Source organism: Molossus molossus, unplaced genomic scaffold (assembly GCF_014108415.1).
Source record: "Molossus molossus isolate mMolMol1 unplaced genomic scaffold, mMolMol1.p scaffold_m16_p_3, whole genome shotgun sequence".
NCBI classification, from domain to species: domain Eukaryota; kingdom Metazoa; phylum Chordata; class Mammalia; order Chiroptera; family Molossidae; genus Molossus; species Molossus molossus.
In genome coordinates this window covers 87607265-87620824 of record NW_023425366.1, presented here as the reverse complement: position 1 = coordinate 87620824, position 13560 = coordinate 87607265, and the positions used below count along the sequence as shown (strand labels likewise).

The 13560-nt window shown below is 40.7% G+C and overlaps 1 protein-coding gene across 4 annotated transcripts in view; it reads right to left on the bottom strand.

Annotated features, from left to right (window-relative positions):
* The window catches only part of PRR16 (proline rich 16), a 169169-nt gene extending 164326 nt beyond the window's left edge, over nt 1-4843 (bottom strand). Inside the window, exon 1 of one of the 4 annotated variants that reach the window (XR_004961698.1) lies at nt 4483-4589. Coding sequence is in view for 1 of the 4 variants with exons in the window: in XM_036280111.1 (XP_036136004.1) it covers nt 4483-4641 (159 nt within the window). In the remaining 3 variants the exon portion in view is untranslated. Of the gene's footprint in view, nt 1-4482 lie in introns of all 4 variants that reach the window. The other 3 variants (XR_004961699.1, XR_004961697.1, XM_036280111.1) reach the window with 3 other exon arrangements.
* Nucleotides 4844-13560: the final 8717 nt, after the last annotated feature.

Sequence of the window (13560 nt, the reverse complement as noted above, 5' to 3'; positions counted from 1 at the left end):
CAAACAGAAGTCTGTTTATTACGTATTTCAATTTCTCTCTAACTAACAAGATCTGTGATCCCATATTAACACCAACATTTGATGCAAAACAGTTCACCAGTGAGATCTTCATGAAGGAACAGGCAAATTGGTACCTAGAGATGTCAGGTTATTTGAGACCTATTTTTAAAAAGCAATGCCTCTTTTTTCTACATTTCTAAAAATGGATCACCTCACACCTAAAAACCAGTAACAGTTCATTTTATCCCTAAAATGCTAGACTTTCACCACTATTTTATTTTCAGTGTAGAAGAAAGCAAAATGGATTAATCTTGTATTAACTACCTGTTAATTCTTATTTCTATTTCCTGTTAATTCCTTCTCTCTACCTTTTCAAATCTTGTCCACACCCCAAAGAAAGATACAAAATCTTCCCTTTTGACCTTTCATTCCCCCAAAGAACTTATCCTTCATAAAAATCCTTCATAAAAATCACTTGGGGGTCTCCTGTATATTGCATTGATATTTTTGTGTTAATCATGACAATATGAATAAATTGTAAGTTTCTTAAAATTCATTATCTTACCATCTTTTTAAAGCTTCTACTCTGCCCTGGCTGGTTTGGCTCAGTGATTAGAGCATCGGCCAGCGGTCCAGAGAGACCAGGGTTCGGTTCCCACTAAGGGTATGTACTTCGGTTGCAGTTTGTCACCGGCCCTGGTTGGTCGTGTGGGTGGCAGCCACTCGATGTGTCCCTTTCACATTGATGCTTCTCTTTCTCTCTCTTCCTCTCTCTCTCTCCCACTCTATCTGAACAAAAAATGGAAAAATGTCCTTGGGTGAGGATTAAAACATAAATAAATAAAAAATAAAGCTTCTACTCTTTTCATCAAAGGTTTAAAGGTTTATTATACTACTAAGTACATAGCTAGTATTGGTTTATAAATCTATATATACTCGCTGTTATTCTCCATTCTGCTTTCTCTCCCCAAGCCTATTAGATTATAGTGAATGTGGCCCCTGAAAGCAGTAATGCCTTTGTACACTATTGATATTCAAAGAAATGATAAATGCTTCCCAAACTAACCCTTTGAGCTGCCTGAGACCAGAAATGATAACTTGTTCATGTTGGTAACACTAAAAAAATAATATAGCATATAGTAGGTGCTGAATAAATATGTTGTATATGTCAGGCTTTTCCATTATAGTACAAAAGACCCCTATTATTTCTGAAAAGTCAAGTTATTTGAGGTTTTACTAACTTCTGAAGGCAGAATAAAACTGTCCTTTGACTTTGTAGAAATCCTATTCCTCTTCTTCCAATATATAATCTAATTATAAATGATCAAACAATAATTAAATAACTAGTTCAACCTGGGTTGAAGGTTAGATCCTGACAGGGGCTGGGCAGGAATCAACCAATCAATGTGCCTCTCTCACATCGATCTTTCTCTCGATGTGAAGAAAACTTCTAAAAATAAAATCAATTTCAAAATAACCTCAAACAAAAGTCCACTAATGTTGGCAAAAAGTTTATACAAAAATAGAGAGAATATTAAAAAATATATTACACTTTAGATAGAATAAAAATGCATAAAAGTAAAACAAGTATATGTTGTCTGATACAGTGATCCAGTCATAATCACTTTTTTATTTCTAATTTCTATTCCAACTTAATAAGAGCTCTCTGCTTATTTATAAAAATATACTAAGGCCTAAAAGCATAGCATTGACAATAAAAGAATTAGAATTCTAAATATAACAGTTTATACTTAATAAATACCAATAATAAACTGCCAGAATATTGAATATAATAACTGATGAATTTATAGTGACATTTATAAGTCATACATATAGAGAATTTTTAGTGATATTTGTAAGTCATAAGAATAGAGACCTACAAAGTTTGTAATTTACAAAGTTTTCAGTTACTCTTCCATTGTAAAATACATCAAAGACATGTCCAGTCACATGTGCAGTATTATCTTTAAAAGATAAATGCTGGACAACTGCAAAAGGTTATAGGTTAAACATGTCCTATAAATATTTTGCTCTCAAAATACCTATCATTCATATTATATAAATAGCCAATGTTTTGAAATTCAGCCATAGTATAAGACAATTGCGAGTACAAACCTAGGATGATGATATCCTCACAAAAATAATTAACAACCACATCACATCATTTATCACTCATAAATTTCATTCTCAGGGGTGATATTTTTACCCCAACAGGACCTGGCAGCCAATCAAACTTCCAAAACATCGAGCAAAATTTTATCCCTAGATCTGTCTAGAAGGATCTCTCTTCATTTACTTGGTTTTACATTATGTATGTTTTGTCCATTCCTTTCATATACTACCTGTTTACCCACCTAAATATTTTCCAGTAAATGAAGATCCAGAAAGAGTGAAAGTAAGATTATCCACAGACTCCCTGGTTTATTTCTTTGTCATTCTAATCAAGAGTCACAGGGAAGTTAAAAGTTACATTATAGCTCTACCTGGTCTCCAAATATTTACAGTATAATGAGGCAAAACAGTACCAAGATCATATGCATTTTCTTGTCATTTATTCTGTCTCAAGTAGGGAGTGGAGTGACACATCATAAGGAAGGATATGCCGATAGATGCAGAGTTTGATTGACTATCTTTCTCTTAAGCTCAGCCTCCTCCATAAGACAGTAAATATGTTACTGTACCGATGAAGGTTTCCCACATCCCCCACCTTAGAAACCTCAACAACTATAATGCACAATTCTGCCAAAAGGAACATGCCCAAATTTGTTCATTTTTACAACGCCATAATGTTTCAGATGAAAACACAGCCTGCCAAAAATGTCAAATGAAAGGATAACAAAGAAACGAACAGCATCTTTAGACTTGAATTTCAATGCATAAACTCGCCATCTGTCAACCAGTTGCGAAGCAATGATACTAGACAAGCCTTGCAAACATGAATAAGTTTTATCCTCACATCTATCATCTATATCAATCTCCACTCTCAGGACCTTAGTACTAATTATGTTCTGTCTGTGGAACACCTACAGGAATGGCATTTTGCTATTGCAAACAGAGCTCTGCCAATGAATGGGCCATTTTAACAGACTTACATAGAGTTCTGGTCCTAGAGGTAATGGGGAGTGGGGAGCGGAAGGGCGTGGGTAGGGGGTGGGGGGTGGGGCTCTTTCCTCACTTTTGGATTGGAAACTAGATACAGGAGGTTAATCTCTAGAGGCCAGACAGCCAAACAACCCTCAATTTCCTCTCTCTTGGCCTGAAAAACAAGATTACAATTTTGGACCTAGGCTAAGCCCCACCCCTTCGCTTCCCTCCTCCAGCACCACCACCTCAGAAGTTACAGCCTTATCTCTGGAGCAACTGCGGGGTGCAGACTCCCAGACGGAGAACCACACCAGGCGCCCATTTGGTAGAACAGCGGGCTTGGACGCTGCCACCAGCTCCAAGGCTCCACCAGCTGCCTGCCAGGCTCGCGGGAGACCCCACCCCTCCCAAGCCTGTCTTCGCCCCCGCGTGGAGCCGCAGCCGATTTACGCAGCCTCAGCACAGATACTGCCTCCGCTTCTTTCTATCCGGATAACGGGGGGTGGGGTAGCAGGGCAGAGGTGGAATAGATGAGGGAGGAGCGGGAAAGAACCTAAGCAGTCCCGATTTCCAAGTGCCAGGACGCAAGTGGCAAAGCCCGGCGCGCGCGCGCGCGCACACACACACACACACACACACACACACACACACACACACCACAAATGCGCCAAGCTCCCCAGGTTCAGTGCCAAGTGGCGACAAGAGGGGAGGAAAGATGAAAGGGGTTGGGAGAGAGGCCCGGAGTTACTAGGAGCGACATTCAGAGGAGAGCAAGGGATGCTTCAGAAACTGCAAAAGTGAGAAAGTCCCGGACCCCCTCCACATCCCCAAGTCTGGGCTCTCCTGCCAGCAACCGGGTTGCCTTCCTTCCAGCGGGGCTCAGAAGATGGGGAAGAGAGCTGGAGCCGAGCTTCCCTCAGGCTGCCCTCCTCGGCCTGGCCCAGGGCCCGGAACCCGGCCCCCCTTCAGACCCGGTTTGGGGAGGCTGCCAGGCAAGGAGCGACTTGCCAAAGGACTCTGGGGGAGCAAGAGGGCAAGAGAGGAGCATCTTGCACGCTCCGATCGGGCTGCTCATTTCTCCCTCAGTCGACACACCCCCCGTGACCCCCTCCCCTGACATTACACACACACAGATACTGAGACACGCGCGCACGCACCCCTCCCACCATCCCAGGTCCATCGATTAAAACACTAGTTGATTTCTTCCTGATTTAAAAAAAAAAAAAAAAAAAGTACAACTCTTCTCAGGAGTCGCCGGAGCAAAGAAAGTCTGTCTGCAGGCTTCTTACTATAGTTTCCTAGGAGTTAAGAAATCGGATGGTCCTCCGTGAAAACTGGACCGAAAACCCCAAGGGGGCAAAAGGCGACGAACTCTTACCCCACCCCTACGCCTCTCACCTCCTTAAGTTCCTTGGCCACGTCCTTCAGGTCGCCCAGGACTAATTCCAGATCCTCCACGATGATCTTAATCTGTTCCTTCACCTTGGTTTTGGAGGCTGCCGGCGGTCCCTCGGCTGGAGAGGACGAGGAGGGGGTCCCCTTGGACTTGGAGGACATTCTTTGGGGCCAAACGGGGCAGGTCAGCAGAGGCGGGCGAGCGGAGGCTGCTGCACGCCCCCGTCTCTGGCGCTGCTGCGGCCGCGGCCGCCCCGATCCCCCCCCATCTTGGACGCACCCTGAGCAGCGGCGGGTGGCTGCGCTCGGCGCTCGGCCCGGCGGCCGCACTGTGGTGCTGCCATCAACTCCCCGAGACGCGGCGCTCGGCGCGGGGCTGCAGACGGGCGAGCAGCGCGCCTGCGCCTCCGCCGCCGCCGCCCGCCGCTCTCGCGCACACCCGCGCTCGCTCCCCGCCCGGAGTGAGGAGCGCCGGCCGCGGCGCCGGGGGCTGTCAGCTGCAGTTCCCGCGGCACTTCGCTCCGGGAGCGCTCCGGGAGCACCTGGGCTTCGGGGGCAGGCGGCCAGTTCGCGCCCGGCCGCTCCCACGCTCGATTCCGAAATGCCCTGGTCGTCGCGACGGTGCCCGTCTCCTCACATCTCGCCTGGATTCCTTCTGCTTCGCCGCGAGCGGAGACCGGATCCCCACCACGCCTTCACATCAGTTCAGAAAGACGCACAAATCGGGTCAAGAGTTGGATTTAGGGTCAGAAAAACGACCCTAAATGTTTACCCAGGACCAAAGTATGTCCAGAAGGCCTTCGATCATTCGCAAAGTGACCGAGAGTTCAACAGAGGTGTTCTGCAGAATTAAAGGGCGACCCTCGCCCCCCGGAATCATGAAATGAAGCGGTGTTCTTGAAAGAGGTGACTAGCCCTGTGGATTCCACAGAGCCAACAGCGGATTTATTAATTTGAGGTTCCCACACCAAAAATTCCTTGGAAGACTGTCTGAGTCATGTTGGCTGTATTTATCTGGGACAGCTCCTTCTTTTTTCTCTCTCTCTCTTTCTTTTTTTAAAACTATCTCGCCTCTTTTCCTGACCAATGCTGATATATGTTTTGGCCAGAGGAATAAAATTTCGTGCCTGCATCTCCTCTTGAAGGAGCTGAATAAGAGTTTGCTTCCCAGTACTCCCCCCCTCTTCCATTTCAAGTTTTTTGCTACTAAATAAATAGGAAATAACTTGCTGACTGTTCTGACAAAATGATCCAGGGAAGGGGAGTTAATAGGAAGCCTTCCGTTTCATTCTCAGTAGGTGGCTACCATTCTCATTACCTAACTTTTAATTTCCTTAGTAGCAAACCCCTGGGTTATTAGTTACTGACCTGGCAGACTGGTTTCTTTTATTTTCTTCAGTTCACAGTACTCCATTATTTTCATAGGTTGCCCATTTTGGTCATGCCTCAGTAGGGCTTTCTGTTTCTCACTTCTCACACCCCAGGTCTACGCACCACACCTATTACATGAAGAAAATCTTGACAGCTCTCCTCTTCCCAGTTCCTTAAGCCCCTCTTAAGCATTGTCTTCATTCTGAACAGTTCATCTTGACACAATCTTTGGGAGTCATATTTGAAATATGAAAGGAAAAAGAGACGACAAAGTTAAAGAAATTTAAAAGTGTCAAAACTAAAATAGCACTGAGAAATCAGTGCAAATCAACGGTGGAAAATGGAGGTTGCTGGGAGGGAATCATAATGAAGAAAGAATAAAAGGACAAGTGTGTAGTAAGCAAATTGGAGAGAAGAAATAATTACAAATGTTAAATGAATAATATTCTTGAGTTCTCTGAAGTTGGGAGAATATTTTTTTTTTTTGAAGTTATTTTATCTCTGCGGGTCCTCCTTTAATTTATAAATACATAACAGTAAAAGTGATTGTATCAGGTAGGCAAAACTCCCATACTAGAAACTCCTGATCTCTAATGATATTCTCATTTTTCATATCTGAATAAAGATGAATGGTCAGAAATGACAGGAGATAATATGAGAGAAATGAGAAGGTGTTGATCCTCTAGATTTGAATATTCGACTCTCAGTAGTAGGCAAGTGAATAGAGAAGCTCCAAAACCTCAAAATAGAATGACTTTAGGGAAGAGTATTGAAGAAGAGGGAATTAGTGTTTTCCTTCCACTGATAAAATAACCATCTTACAGTATATGAATATTTCCATGATACTATGAATTACCTTCACTAAAGGTAAAAAACAATTTGTTGTCCTATGATATCCATTGTTATTAATGAACCAAACTATTCTGGCTTAAACTCGAATCATAATCATTACTGTTAAACACACTATCGACACCCACATCACCATTTACTCTTAAAAAATTTTTTTTCTTTACTGATTTTAGAGAGAGGAAGGGAGAGGGAGAGAGAGAGAGAAACATCAATGAGAGAGAACATTGATTGGCCACCTCCTACATGCCCTCCACTGGGGATCTGGCCCACAGCCTGGGCATGTGCCCTGACCTAGAGTGGAACTGGTGACCACTTGGTGCATGGGTCAATGCTCAACCACTGAACCACACCAGCTGGGCGACTATTTACTATTAAATAATGGCTATCATCTATCTAAATCCATATCTAAGTACAGTATGGAATTAACTGAAAGGGTTTGAAAGTTAAAATTGGCTTCCAAACCCAAACTGAAAAGCTAGTAGGACTCCAGGAGTGGTAGCTACCTCTATCTTCCTGTAATTAAGCAGGCATGGGTAAAATATTACAAAAAAGAGTTAAAATATTTAGGGGAAGGAGGCAGGATGAAAAGGACACATGGACAAGTAAAATTTATTTACTCCCTATTTTTTTATTACTCATGGGAAAATCATGTATTCCTTTGGCTCATCCTGTACTCTATCTGAGATAAGTATATGTGATGTTTTAAAGCCAAATTACAGGGACCAAACAGCAAAAGTGACACCTAAAAAATGTCTGATGAACCTGTCCATAAACTTATGTACTAATGCTAGCTGCAAATGAATACATACTCAAACCATGTCACTTAGCTTAAAATAAAGATTTCTAAATAGAAAAGGAAGGTCTCATGTATAGAAGTGATTGTGCACCAAGCATTTTATTCTTTCTTTTTAAAAAATCTGTATGGTTGAAAGTATTACAGATGCCCCCTTTTTTCCCCCATTGAACCCCTCCTCCCTACTCCTGCCTTCCTCCTGTCTTCCCCACACTATTGTCTGTGTCCATGGGTTATGCATATATGCATATAAGTTCTTTGGTTTATCTCTTCCTGCCCACCCCCACCCCCTTTCCCTCTGAGGTTTGTCAGTCTGTTCCCTTCTTCCAAGTCTCTGGATCTATTTTGTTCATCAGCTTATTTTGTTCATCATATTCCATAAATAAGGGAGATCATGTGGTAGTTGCCTCTCTTTCTCTGACTGGCTTATTTTGCTTACCACAATACTCTCTAGGTCCCTCCATGTCATCTCAAAGAGTAAGAGATCTTTCTTTCTTAGAGCTGCACAGTATTCCATTGTGTAAATGTACCACAGCTTTTTTTATCCACTCATCTACTGATGGATACTTGGGCTGTTTCCAGATCTTAACTATTTTAAATTCTTTCTTTATTCATAATTTTCTGAGTTTTGCCTTAGGAAAGATTGGATAATTATAGATCATCTAGTGTCTGTTTTTTGAATTACAAGCACTTATCAGTATCCTGTGTGTGTATGTGTGTGTAATCGATTGCAACTGATCCCTAATAACTTGCATAAGGAAATGCTATGATGCTGACATAATTTGTAATTCACAATGAGCTCAACAATATCCCCAAAATATTTTGTCCCATTTTGTTGGTAGTGGCTCTTATTGATATACTAGCCTAATAACACTCATCCATTCTCCAAAAAACAGGATGATATGCACAATATCACTTTCAATAGAGACATTTGGTTTTCTTTCCTTTTTGTGTATGTGAACTAATTTTTGTTTGTAAATTTTAATAATATTAGTAGAGTTATTTGAAAATATGAAGGGGCGGGAGGATGACAGCTTTGTCAGACCAAAATAGTTTTGAACTGGGAGATGGGGGTAGAGAATGGCAGAGAAGGACATGGAAGTCTAGGACAGAAAATGTTGTTGGTGAAATGCAACAAAGAGAAAATTAGAAAAGTTCTCCTTATGTACACTGACTACTGCATACTACATAAGCCTAGGCACGGGTTCTCAAACTTTGGTATACATTAGAATTTATCAAAACAGATTACTGGACCCCATCCCCCAGGGTATCTAATCCAATTTGTCTGGGGTAGAATCTGAAATTTGCAATTTAACTAGTTTCTAGGCTGCTAGAAAGGAACAACACTCTGGAGATTAAAAGATAACTTCAGATCTCTTTTAAGCTAGAATAAGCCTGGAAGATCATCTAGTTGTATCACTTTCTGTTATGTTTCACATCTAGGGAATACAAGTTGGGAGCTAGAACCCCATGTTGGATCATACATTTTATGGAGTGGTCTCCATTTATCTGGAGAATGTCTCCTTTTTACGTATCAACTGCTTTTGGCATGATGGCCATCTACGATAAATGCACATTGGTCAAAACAAAACAAAACAAAAAAAGTGATCTGGAAGTTTAAATACAAATACTCACTTTAGTATCCTGAGTAATTAGAAACTGTGTCTACTGCAAAGTAGCTGCTCAAAAAACACTTGACTATGAAATTAATAAATGAAGTGTTGCCATTTCTATGTGTTTTAAAATTAACTTAATTCAACAAATAAATGCTTTAACAGAAGAAACTAACCAAATTTATCATGTATGTTCATATGGGTATTCCATAAGAATATAGGACTCCTCCAAAAAGGATTCTCTAGGCAAGAATCCACACTATGGAGTAGATAGATATTCTACTAGTTTCAGCAATACACTCAGCAGGAACAATTAGATAATTCTGCATGTGATTCTAACATAAAATGAGATTACTTCATAAGATCTTTCTTGCCCTCTTTTCCAACTATAGTCAATTTATTTTTCTTGACATTCAAAGTCAGTATACACTTTTTTTTTTTACCTTTTATCCATGTGATAGAAATTGAACTTTTTATTATATTAATAAAGGAAAGTGTCTCATAGCTAAACCATAGAAGGCTAGGATAGAAATATCTTCAAATAGTATTGCAGCCAGAAATTCTAGAACCATCGGGACTATTTCTTTCTGTCTCTATATCCCATCACCTTTTGGTGAACTAGCTTCTTTCTCTTAGACCAGTTTTGTCCATAAGGTTGAACCTTGGTCACTGGTTCACATCTTCACAACTTTGCAATTAGTAAAGAAAGTGATCATCACAGCAAGTTCCCAGGAGGGAATTTGATAGGTGTAACTTAGGTTATGGACACACATCTCCGTCAGTCACTGTGATTGGGTTGGTTGCAAAGCTGCTGTTTCATTTGTGCCATTCTCATAGAAAAGTCATACATTTCAAACAGCTGACCCTTGAACAACATGGATTTGAACTGTGTGGGTCCACTTATAGTTGTATTTTTTTTTTCAGTAAATTTATTCAGCCCTTCATATTTTTGGGTTTCACATCCACAGATTCAACCAACCACAGGTCAAATACAGTATTTTTGAATTCTCAACCAAGTATTTCCACCCACAGATGGAAAACACTGTTTTCTTCGTGGTTGGTTGAATTTGAGAATACCAAGGGCTGATACATAGTCAAAAGTTATAAGTGGATTTGCAACTGCAAGGGCATCTGTGCCCCAAGCCCCCCGGATTTGTTCAAGGGTCAACTGTATTTAATTACCATGATTTTCCAGCAGGTGGCAGTAAAATGAGTCATTCTACCAAAATCTCTGTATTATGATCATTTTTCTGCTACATGGAAGTAAAGTGTCTTCAGGAAGCAAAATCATTTTCAAATTTACACAAAGAAAGACTATATAAATTAGCAATGGTTCTACTTGGTCAATAACGGGTGGTGAGGACGTATAATGACTGATACAACTTGGATCAAGTTGCTTACCTGTGGCCTATTTCTCCTCCAAAAGAGGAGATGTGCCCCTGGGGAAATAAAAACGATAGGTATCCACCATATAGCCTTTAGAATGGATTATATATCTTACTTTTTTCTCATACTTATAGATTGACAAATTTGAATTGTTTTTGCTTTCCAAACTAGTTTTATTCAAGTCTTAGTTTGGCAGTTTAGCCATGCCAAGAATCAACCCCCTCATCCATTCCCATCTCAGGGTTTCAGCTCTAAAGACCTCAGTCAGTCCAGAGCGGCTGAAGTGCCCCACATATGTAAGCAATACTTGAACAATTACTCTTGTCACCAAGGTTTCAGGAGTTTCCACTTATCCTGAAACCCTGGAACCTGTGTCTACATCTCATTCTACCCAAGCTCATTCTACCTCTCATCTGAACCGAATGAAGAGAGAACCTGAAACTTGCCATACTCCAGAACTCCTACTGATGTGGCCAAAGAGGTGTTCTTCAGGCATGGGCAATTGTGCCCAGCTGGGTGTCTCAGTTGATTGAGAGTCATCCCGTACACAAAAAAGTTTTCAGGTTTGATTCCCAGTCAGGGCCCATACCTAGGTTGCAGTTTGATCCCTCATGGGAGTGTGTGGGGGAGGCAACCAATTGATGTTTCTCTCAAACATCAAAGGTTCTCTCCCTCTCTTTCCCTTCCTCTCTAAAAATCAATAAAAGTATGCTCAGATAAGGATTAAAAAACAAACAAAATGGTCAGTTGCCACTCTGTACAGTTTAACAATCTAACAGCTTCTTTCCCACTTATTTCCCTAAAGGAGATTCAGCTGTAACCAAGGACAACTTGACGTTTTAGTAGAACCCAATACACCCTACTCGCACCAAGATAATTGAAAGTCCTACTCAATCACTCATGTGTGCAATTCATTTTAGTAGACATTTGGGGATCTTTGTCCGCACTAAGTTTCAGAGTTATTATTTTTTTTCCGCAAGGAAGTGAGTAAGGGTGGGCCAGGAAGCCTTATTTGCTTATAATTCTGACCTTCCGAAATATAAAACCACGCCCTGCCAAGTGTAAGGTAGCCACCAGTGTTATCCACTGCATATGGCTAGATGGAATACGCACTTTCAGTGCCACATTTGGAAACTGGGATGGATTGATTCAACTCTGAAAACCATCTAGATAATTCTTTGTAATGCTAAAGTACAAAGATTTAGTCACCCTGCCAATCTGAGCAAGTGGACCTTGATACAATAATTGGGGTGCATAATGAAGCTACTACTCTATTTAAATGGCATGCTACTTCTACTTTTTACCTCTCTCTCTCCCACCAAATGTCCATGAGCTATGGCCTAATGCCTCTGTCAGGCCTCAAATATATATACTGTTATTGACTGAGGTTATGTCCCCCTGAAACTTATGTGTTGAAGCCCCAACTCCCAATATCACAGTATTTGGAGATGGAGCCTTTGGGAGGTAATTAGGATTAGATTAGTTCATGAAAGTCAGGCTTCATAATAGCATTAGTGGCCTTATAAAAATAGGGATAGGGTCAGAGAGAGAGAGAGAGAGATTTTTTTCCATGAGCATGCACCTAGGAAAGGCCATGCGAGGGCACTGTGGAAAGGTAGCCATTTGTAAGCCAGGAAGAGAATCCTCACCAGAAATGGAATGGGCCAGCACCATGATCTTAGATTTTCCAACATGCAGAACTGTAAGAAAATAAATTTCAGTTATTTAAGCCACCAAGTCTATAGTATTTTTACAGAAGCCCAAGCTGAGATAGATTTTGTTTTTCCAGCTTTACTGAGATATAACTGACATAACAGCAAGCTTAAGGTATATAACATGTTGGTTAGATACGCATATATTGCAAAATGATTACCACCATAGTTAGTTAACAGCATCTCATTACATAATTACTTTTTTTTTGTTGTGAGAACATTTGTCTACTCACTTAGCAACTTTCAAGTAAATAAATAAAATCACCATGCTATATTTTAGATCTCCAGAACTTGTTCATCTTGTAACTGTAAGTTTGTACCCTTTGACCAACATCTTCCCTTTCGCCTACCCTCACCCCTGACAATACGGCACTGTTTCTATGAGTTTACCATTTTTAAAGTCCATATATAAGTGATACCATACAGTATTTTTCTTTCTCAGTTTTAACTTATTTCACTTAGCATGATGTCCTCAAGTTTCAACAAAGTTAATGCAAATGGCAGGATTTCTTTCTTTATCATGGTTGAATAACATGTCATTGTATATCATTGTTTATCTATCACATATTCATTGACCCATTTATTCTGTTGAGTGACATGCATGTTGTTTCTATATCTTGGCTTTTGTAAATCATGCTTCCATGAACATGGAAGTACAGACATCTCTTTGAGATCCTGATTTCATTTCCATTGGATATATTTGCAGAAGTGGAATTACTGGATAATATGGTAATTTTAAGATAGGTTTTGGTACTGAGAGGAGGGCTGCTGCTATAACAAACACCTGAAAATGTGGCAGTGCTTTGGCATTGGCTAGTCGGTAGAGGCTCGAGGTGTTCTGAGGTGTATGCTAGAACTATGGATGTTAGGGCGATTCTACTGAGGACTCAGAAAGAAAAGAAGGGACCAGGAGAGAAACCTCCATCTTTGCAGAGAATACAGAAATACTCATATTGGTAGATATATAGATATTGCAGGCCATTCTATTGAGGTATCAGACTGAAATAATGAATGTGTTATTGGAAATTGGAGGAAAGGTGATCTTTTTTAGCAGTAAAGAACTTCACTGATTTTTTTTTTTTTTTGGTTTGCTCATGTTTTGTGGAAGCCAGAATTTGGGAGTGATGAAATGGGTAGTTAACTGAGGAGATTTCTAAGCAAAGTGATGAAGAGAATGTTGGTTTCTCCTGATTGCTTATACAATAATGCAAGAAGAGAGAGATGAACTGAAGGAGGGATTGTTAAGGAAAAAGGAACCTGACCATTTTGCAAAATGATAAGAAAATGTGTTTAGAAAGCAACATCAAGGAAGTGGCTGAACTATCAATTGATAAAGAGATTATGGGATTATACAGAT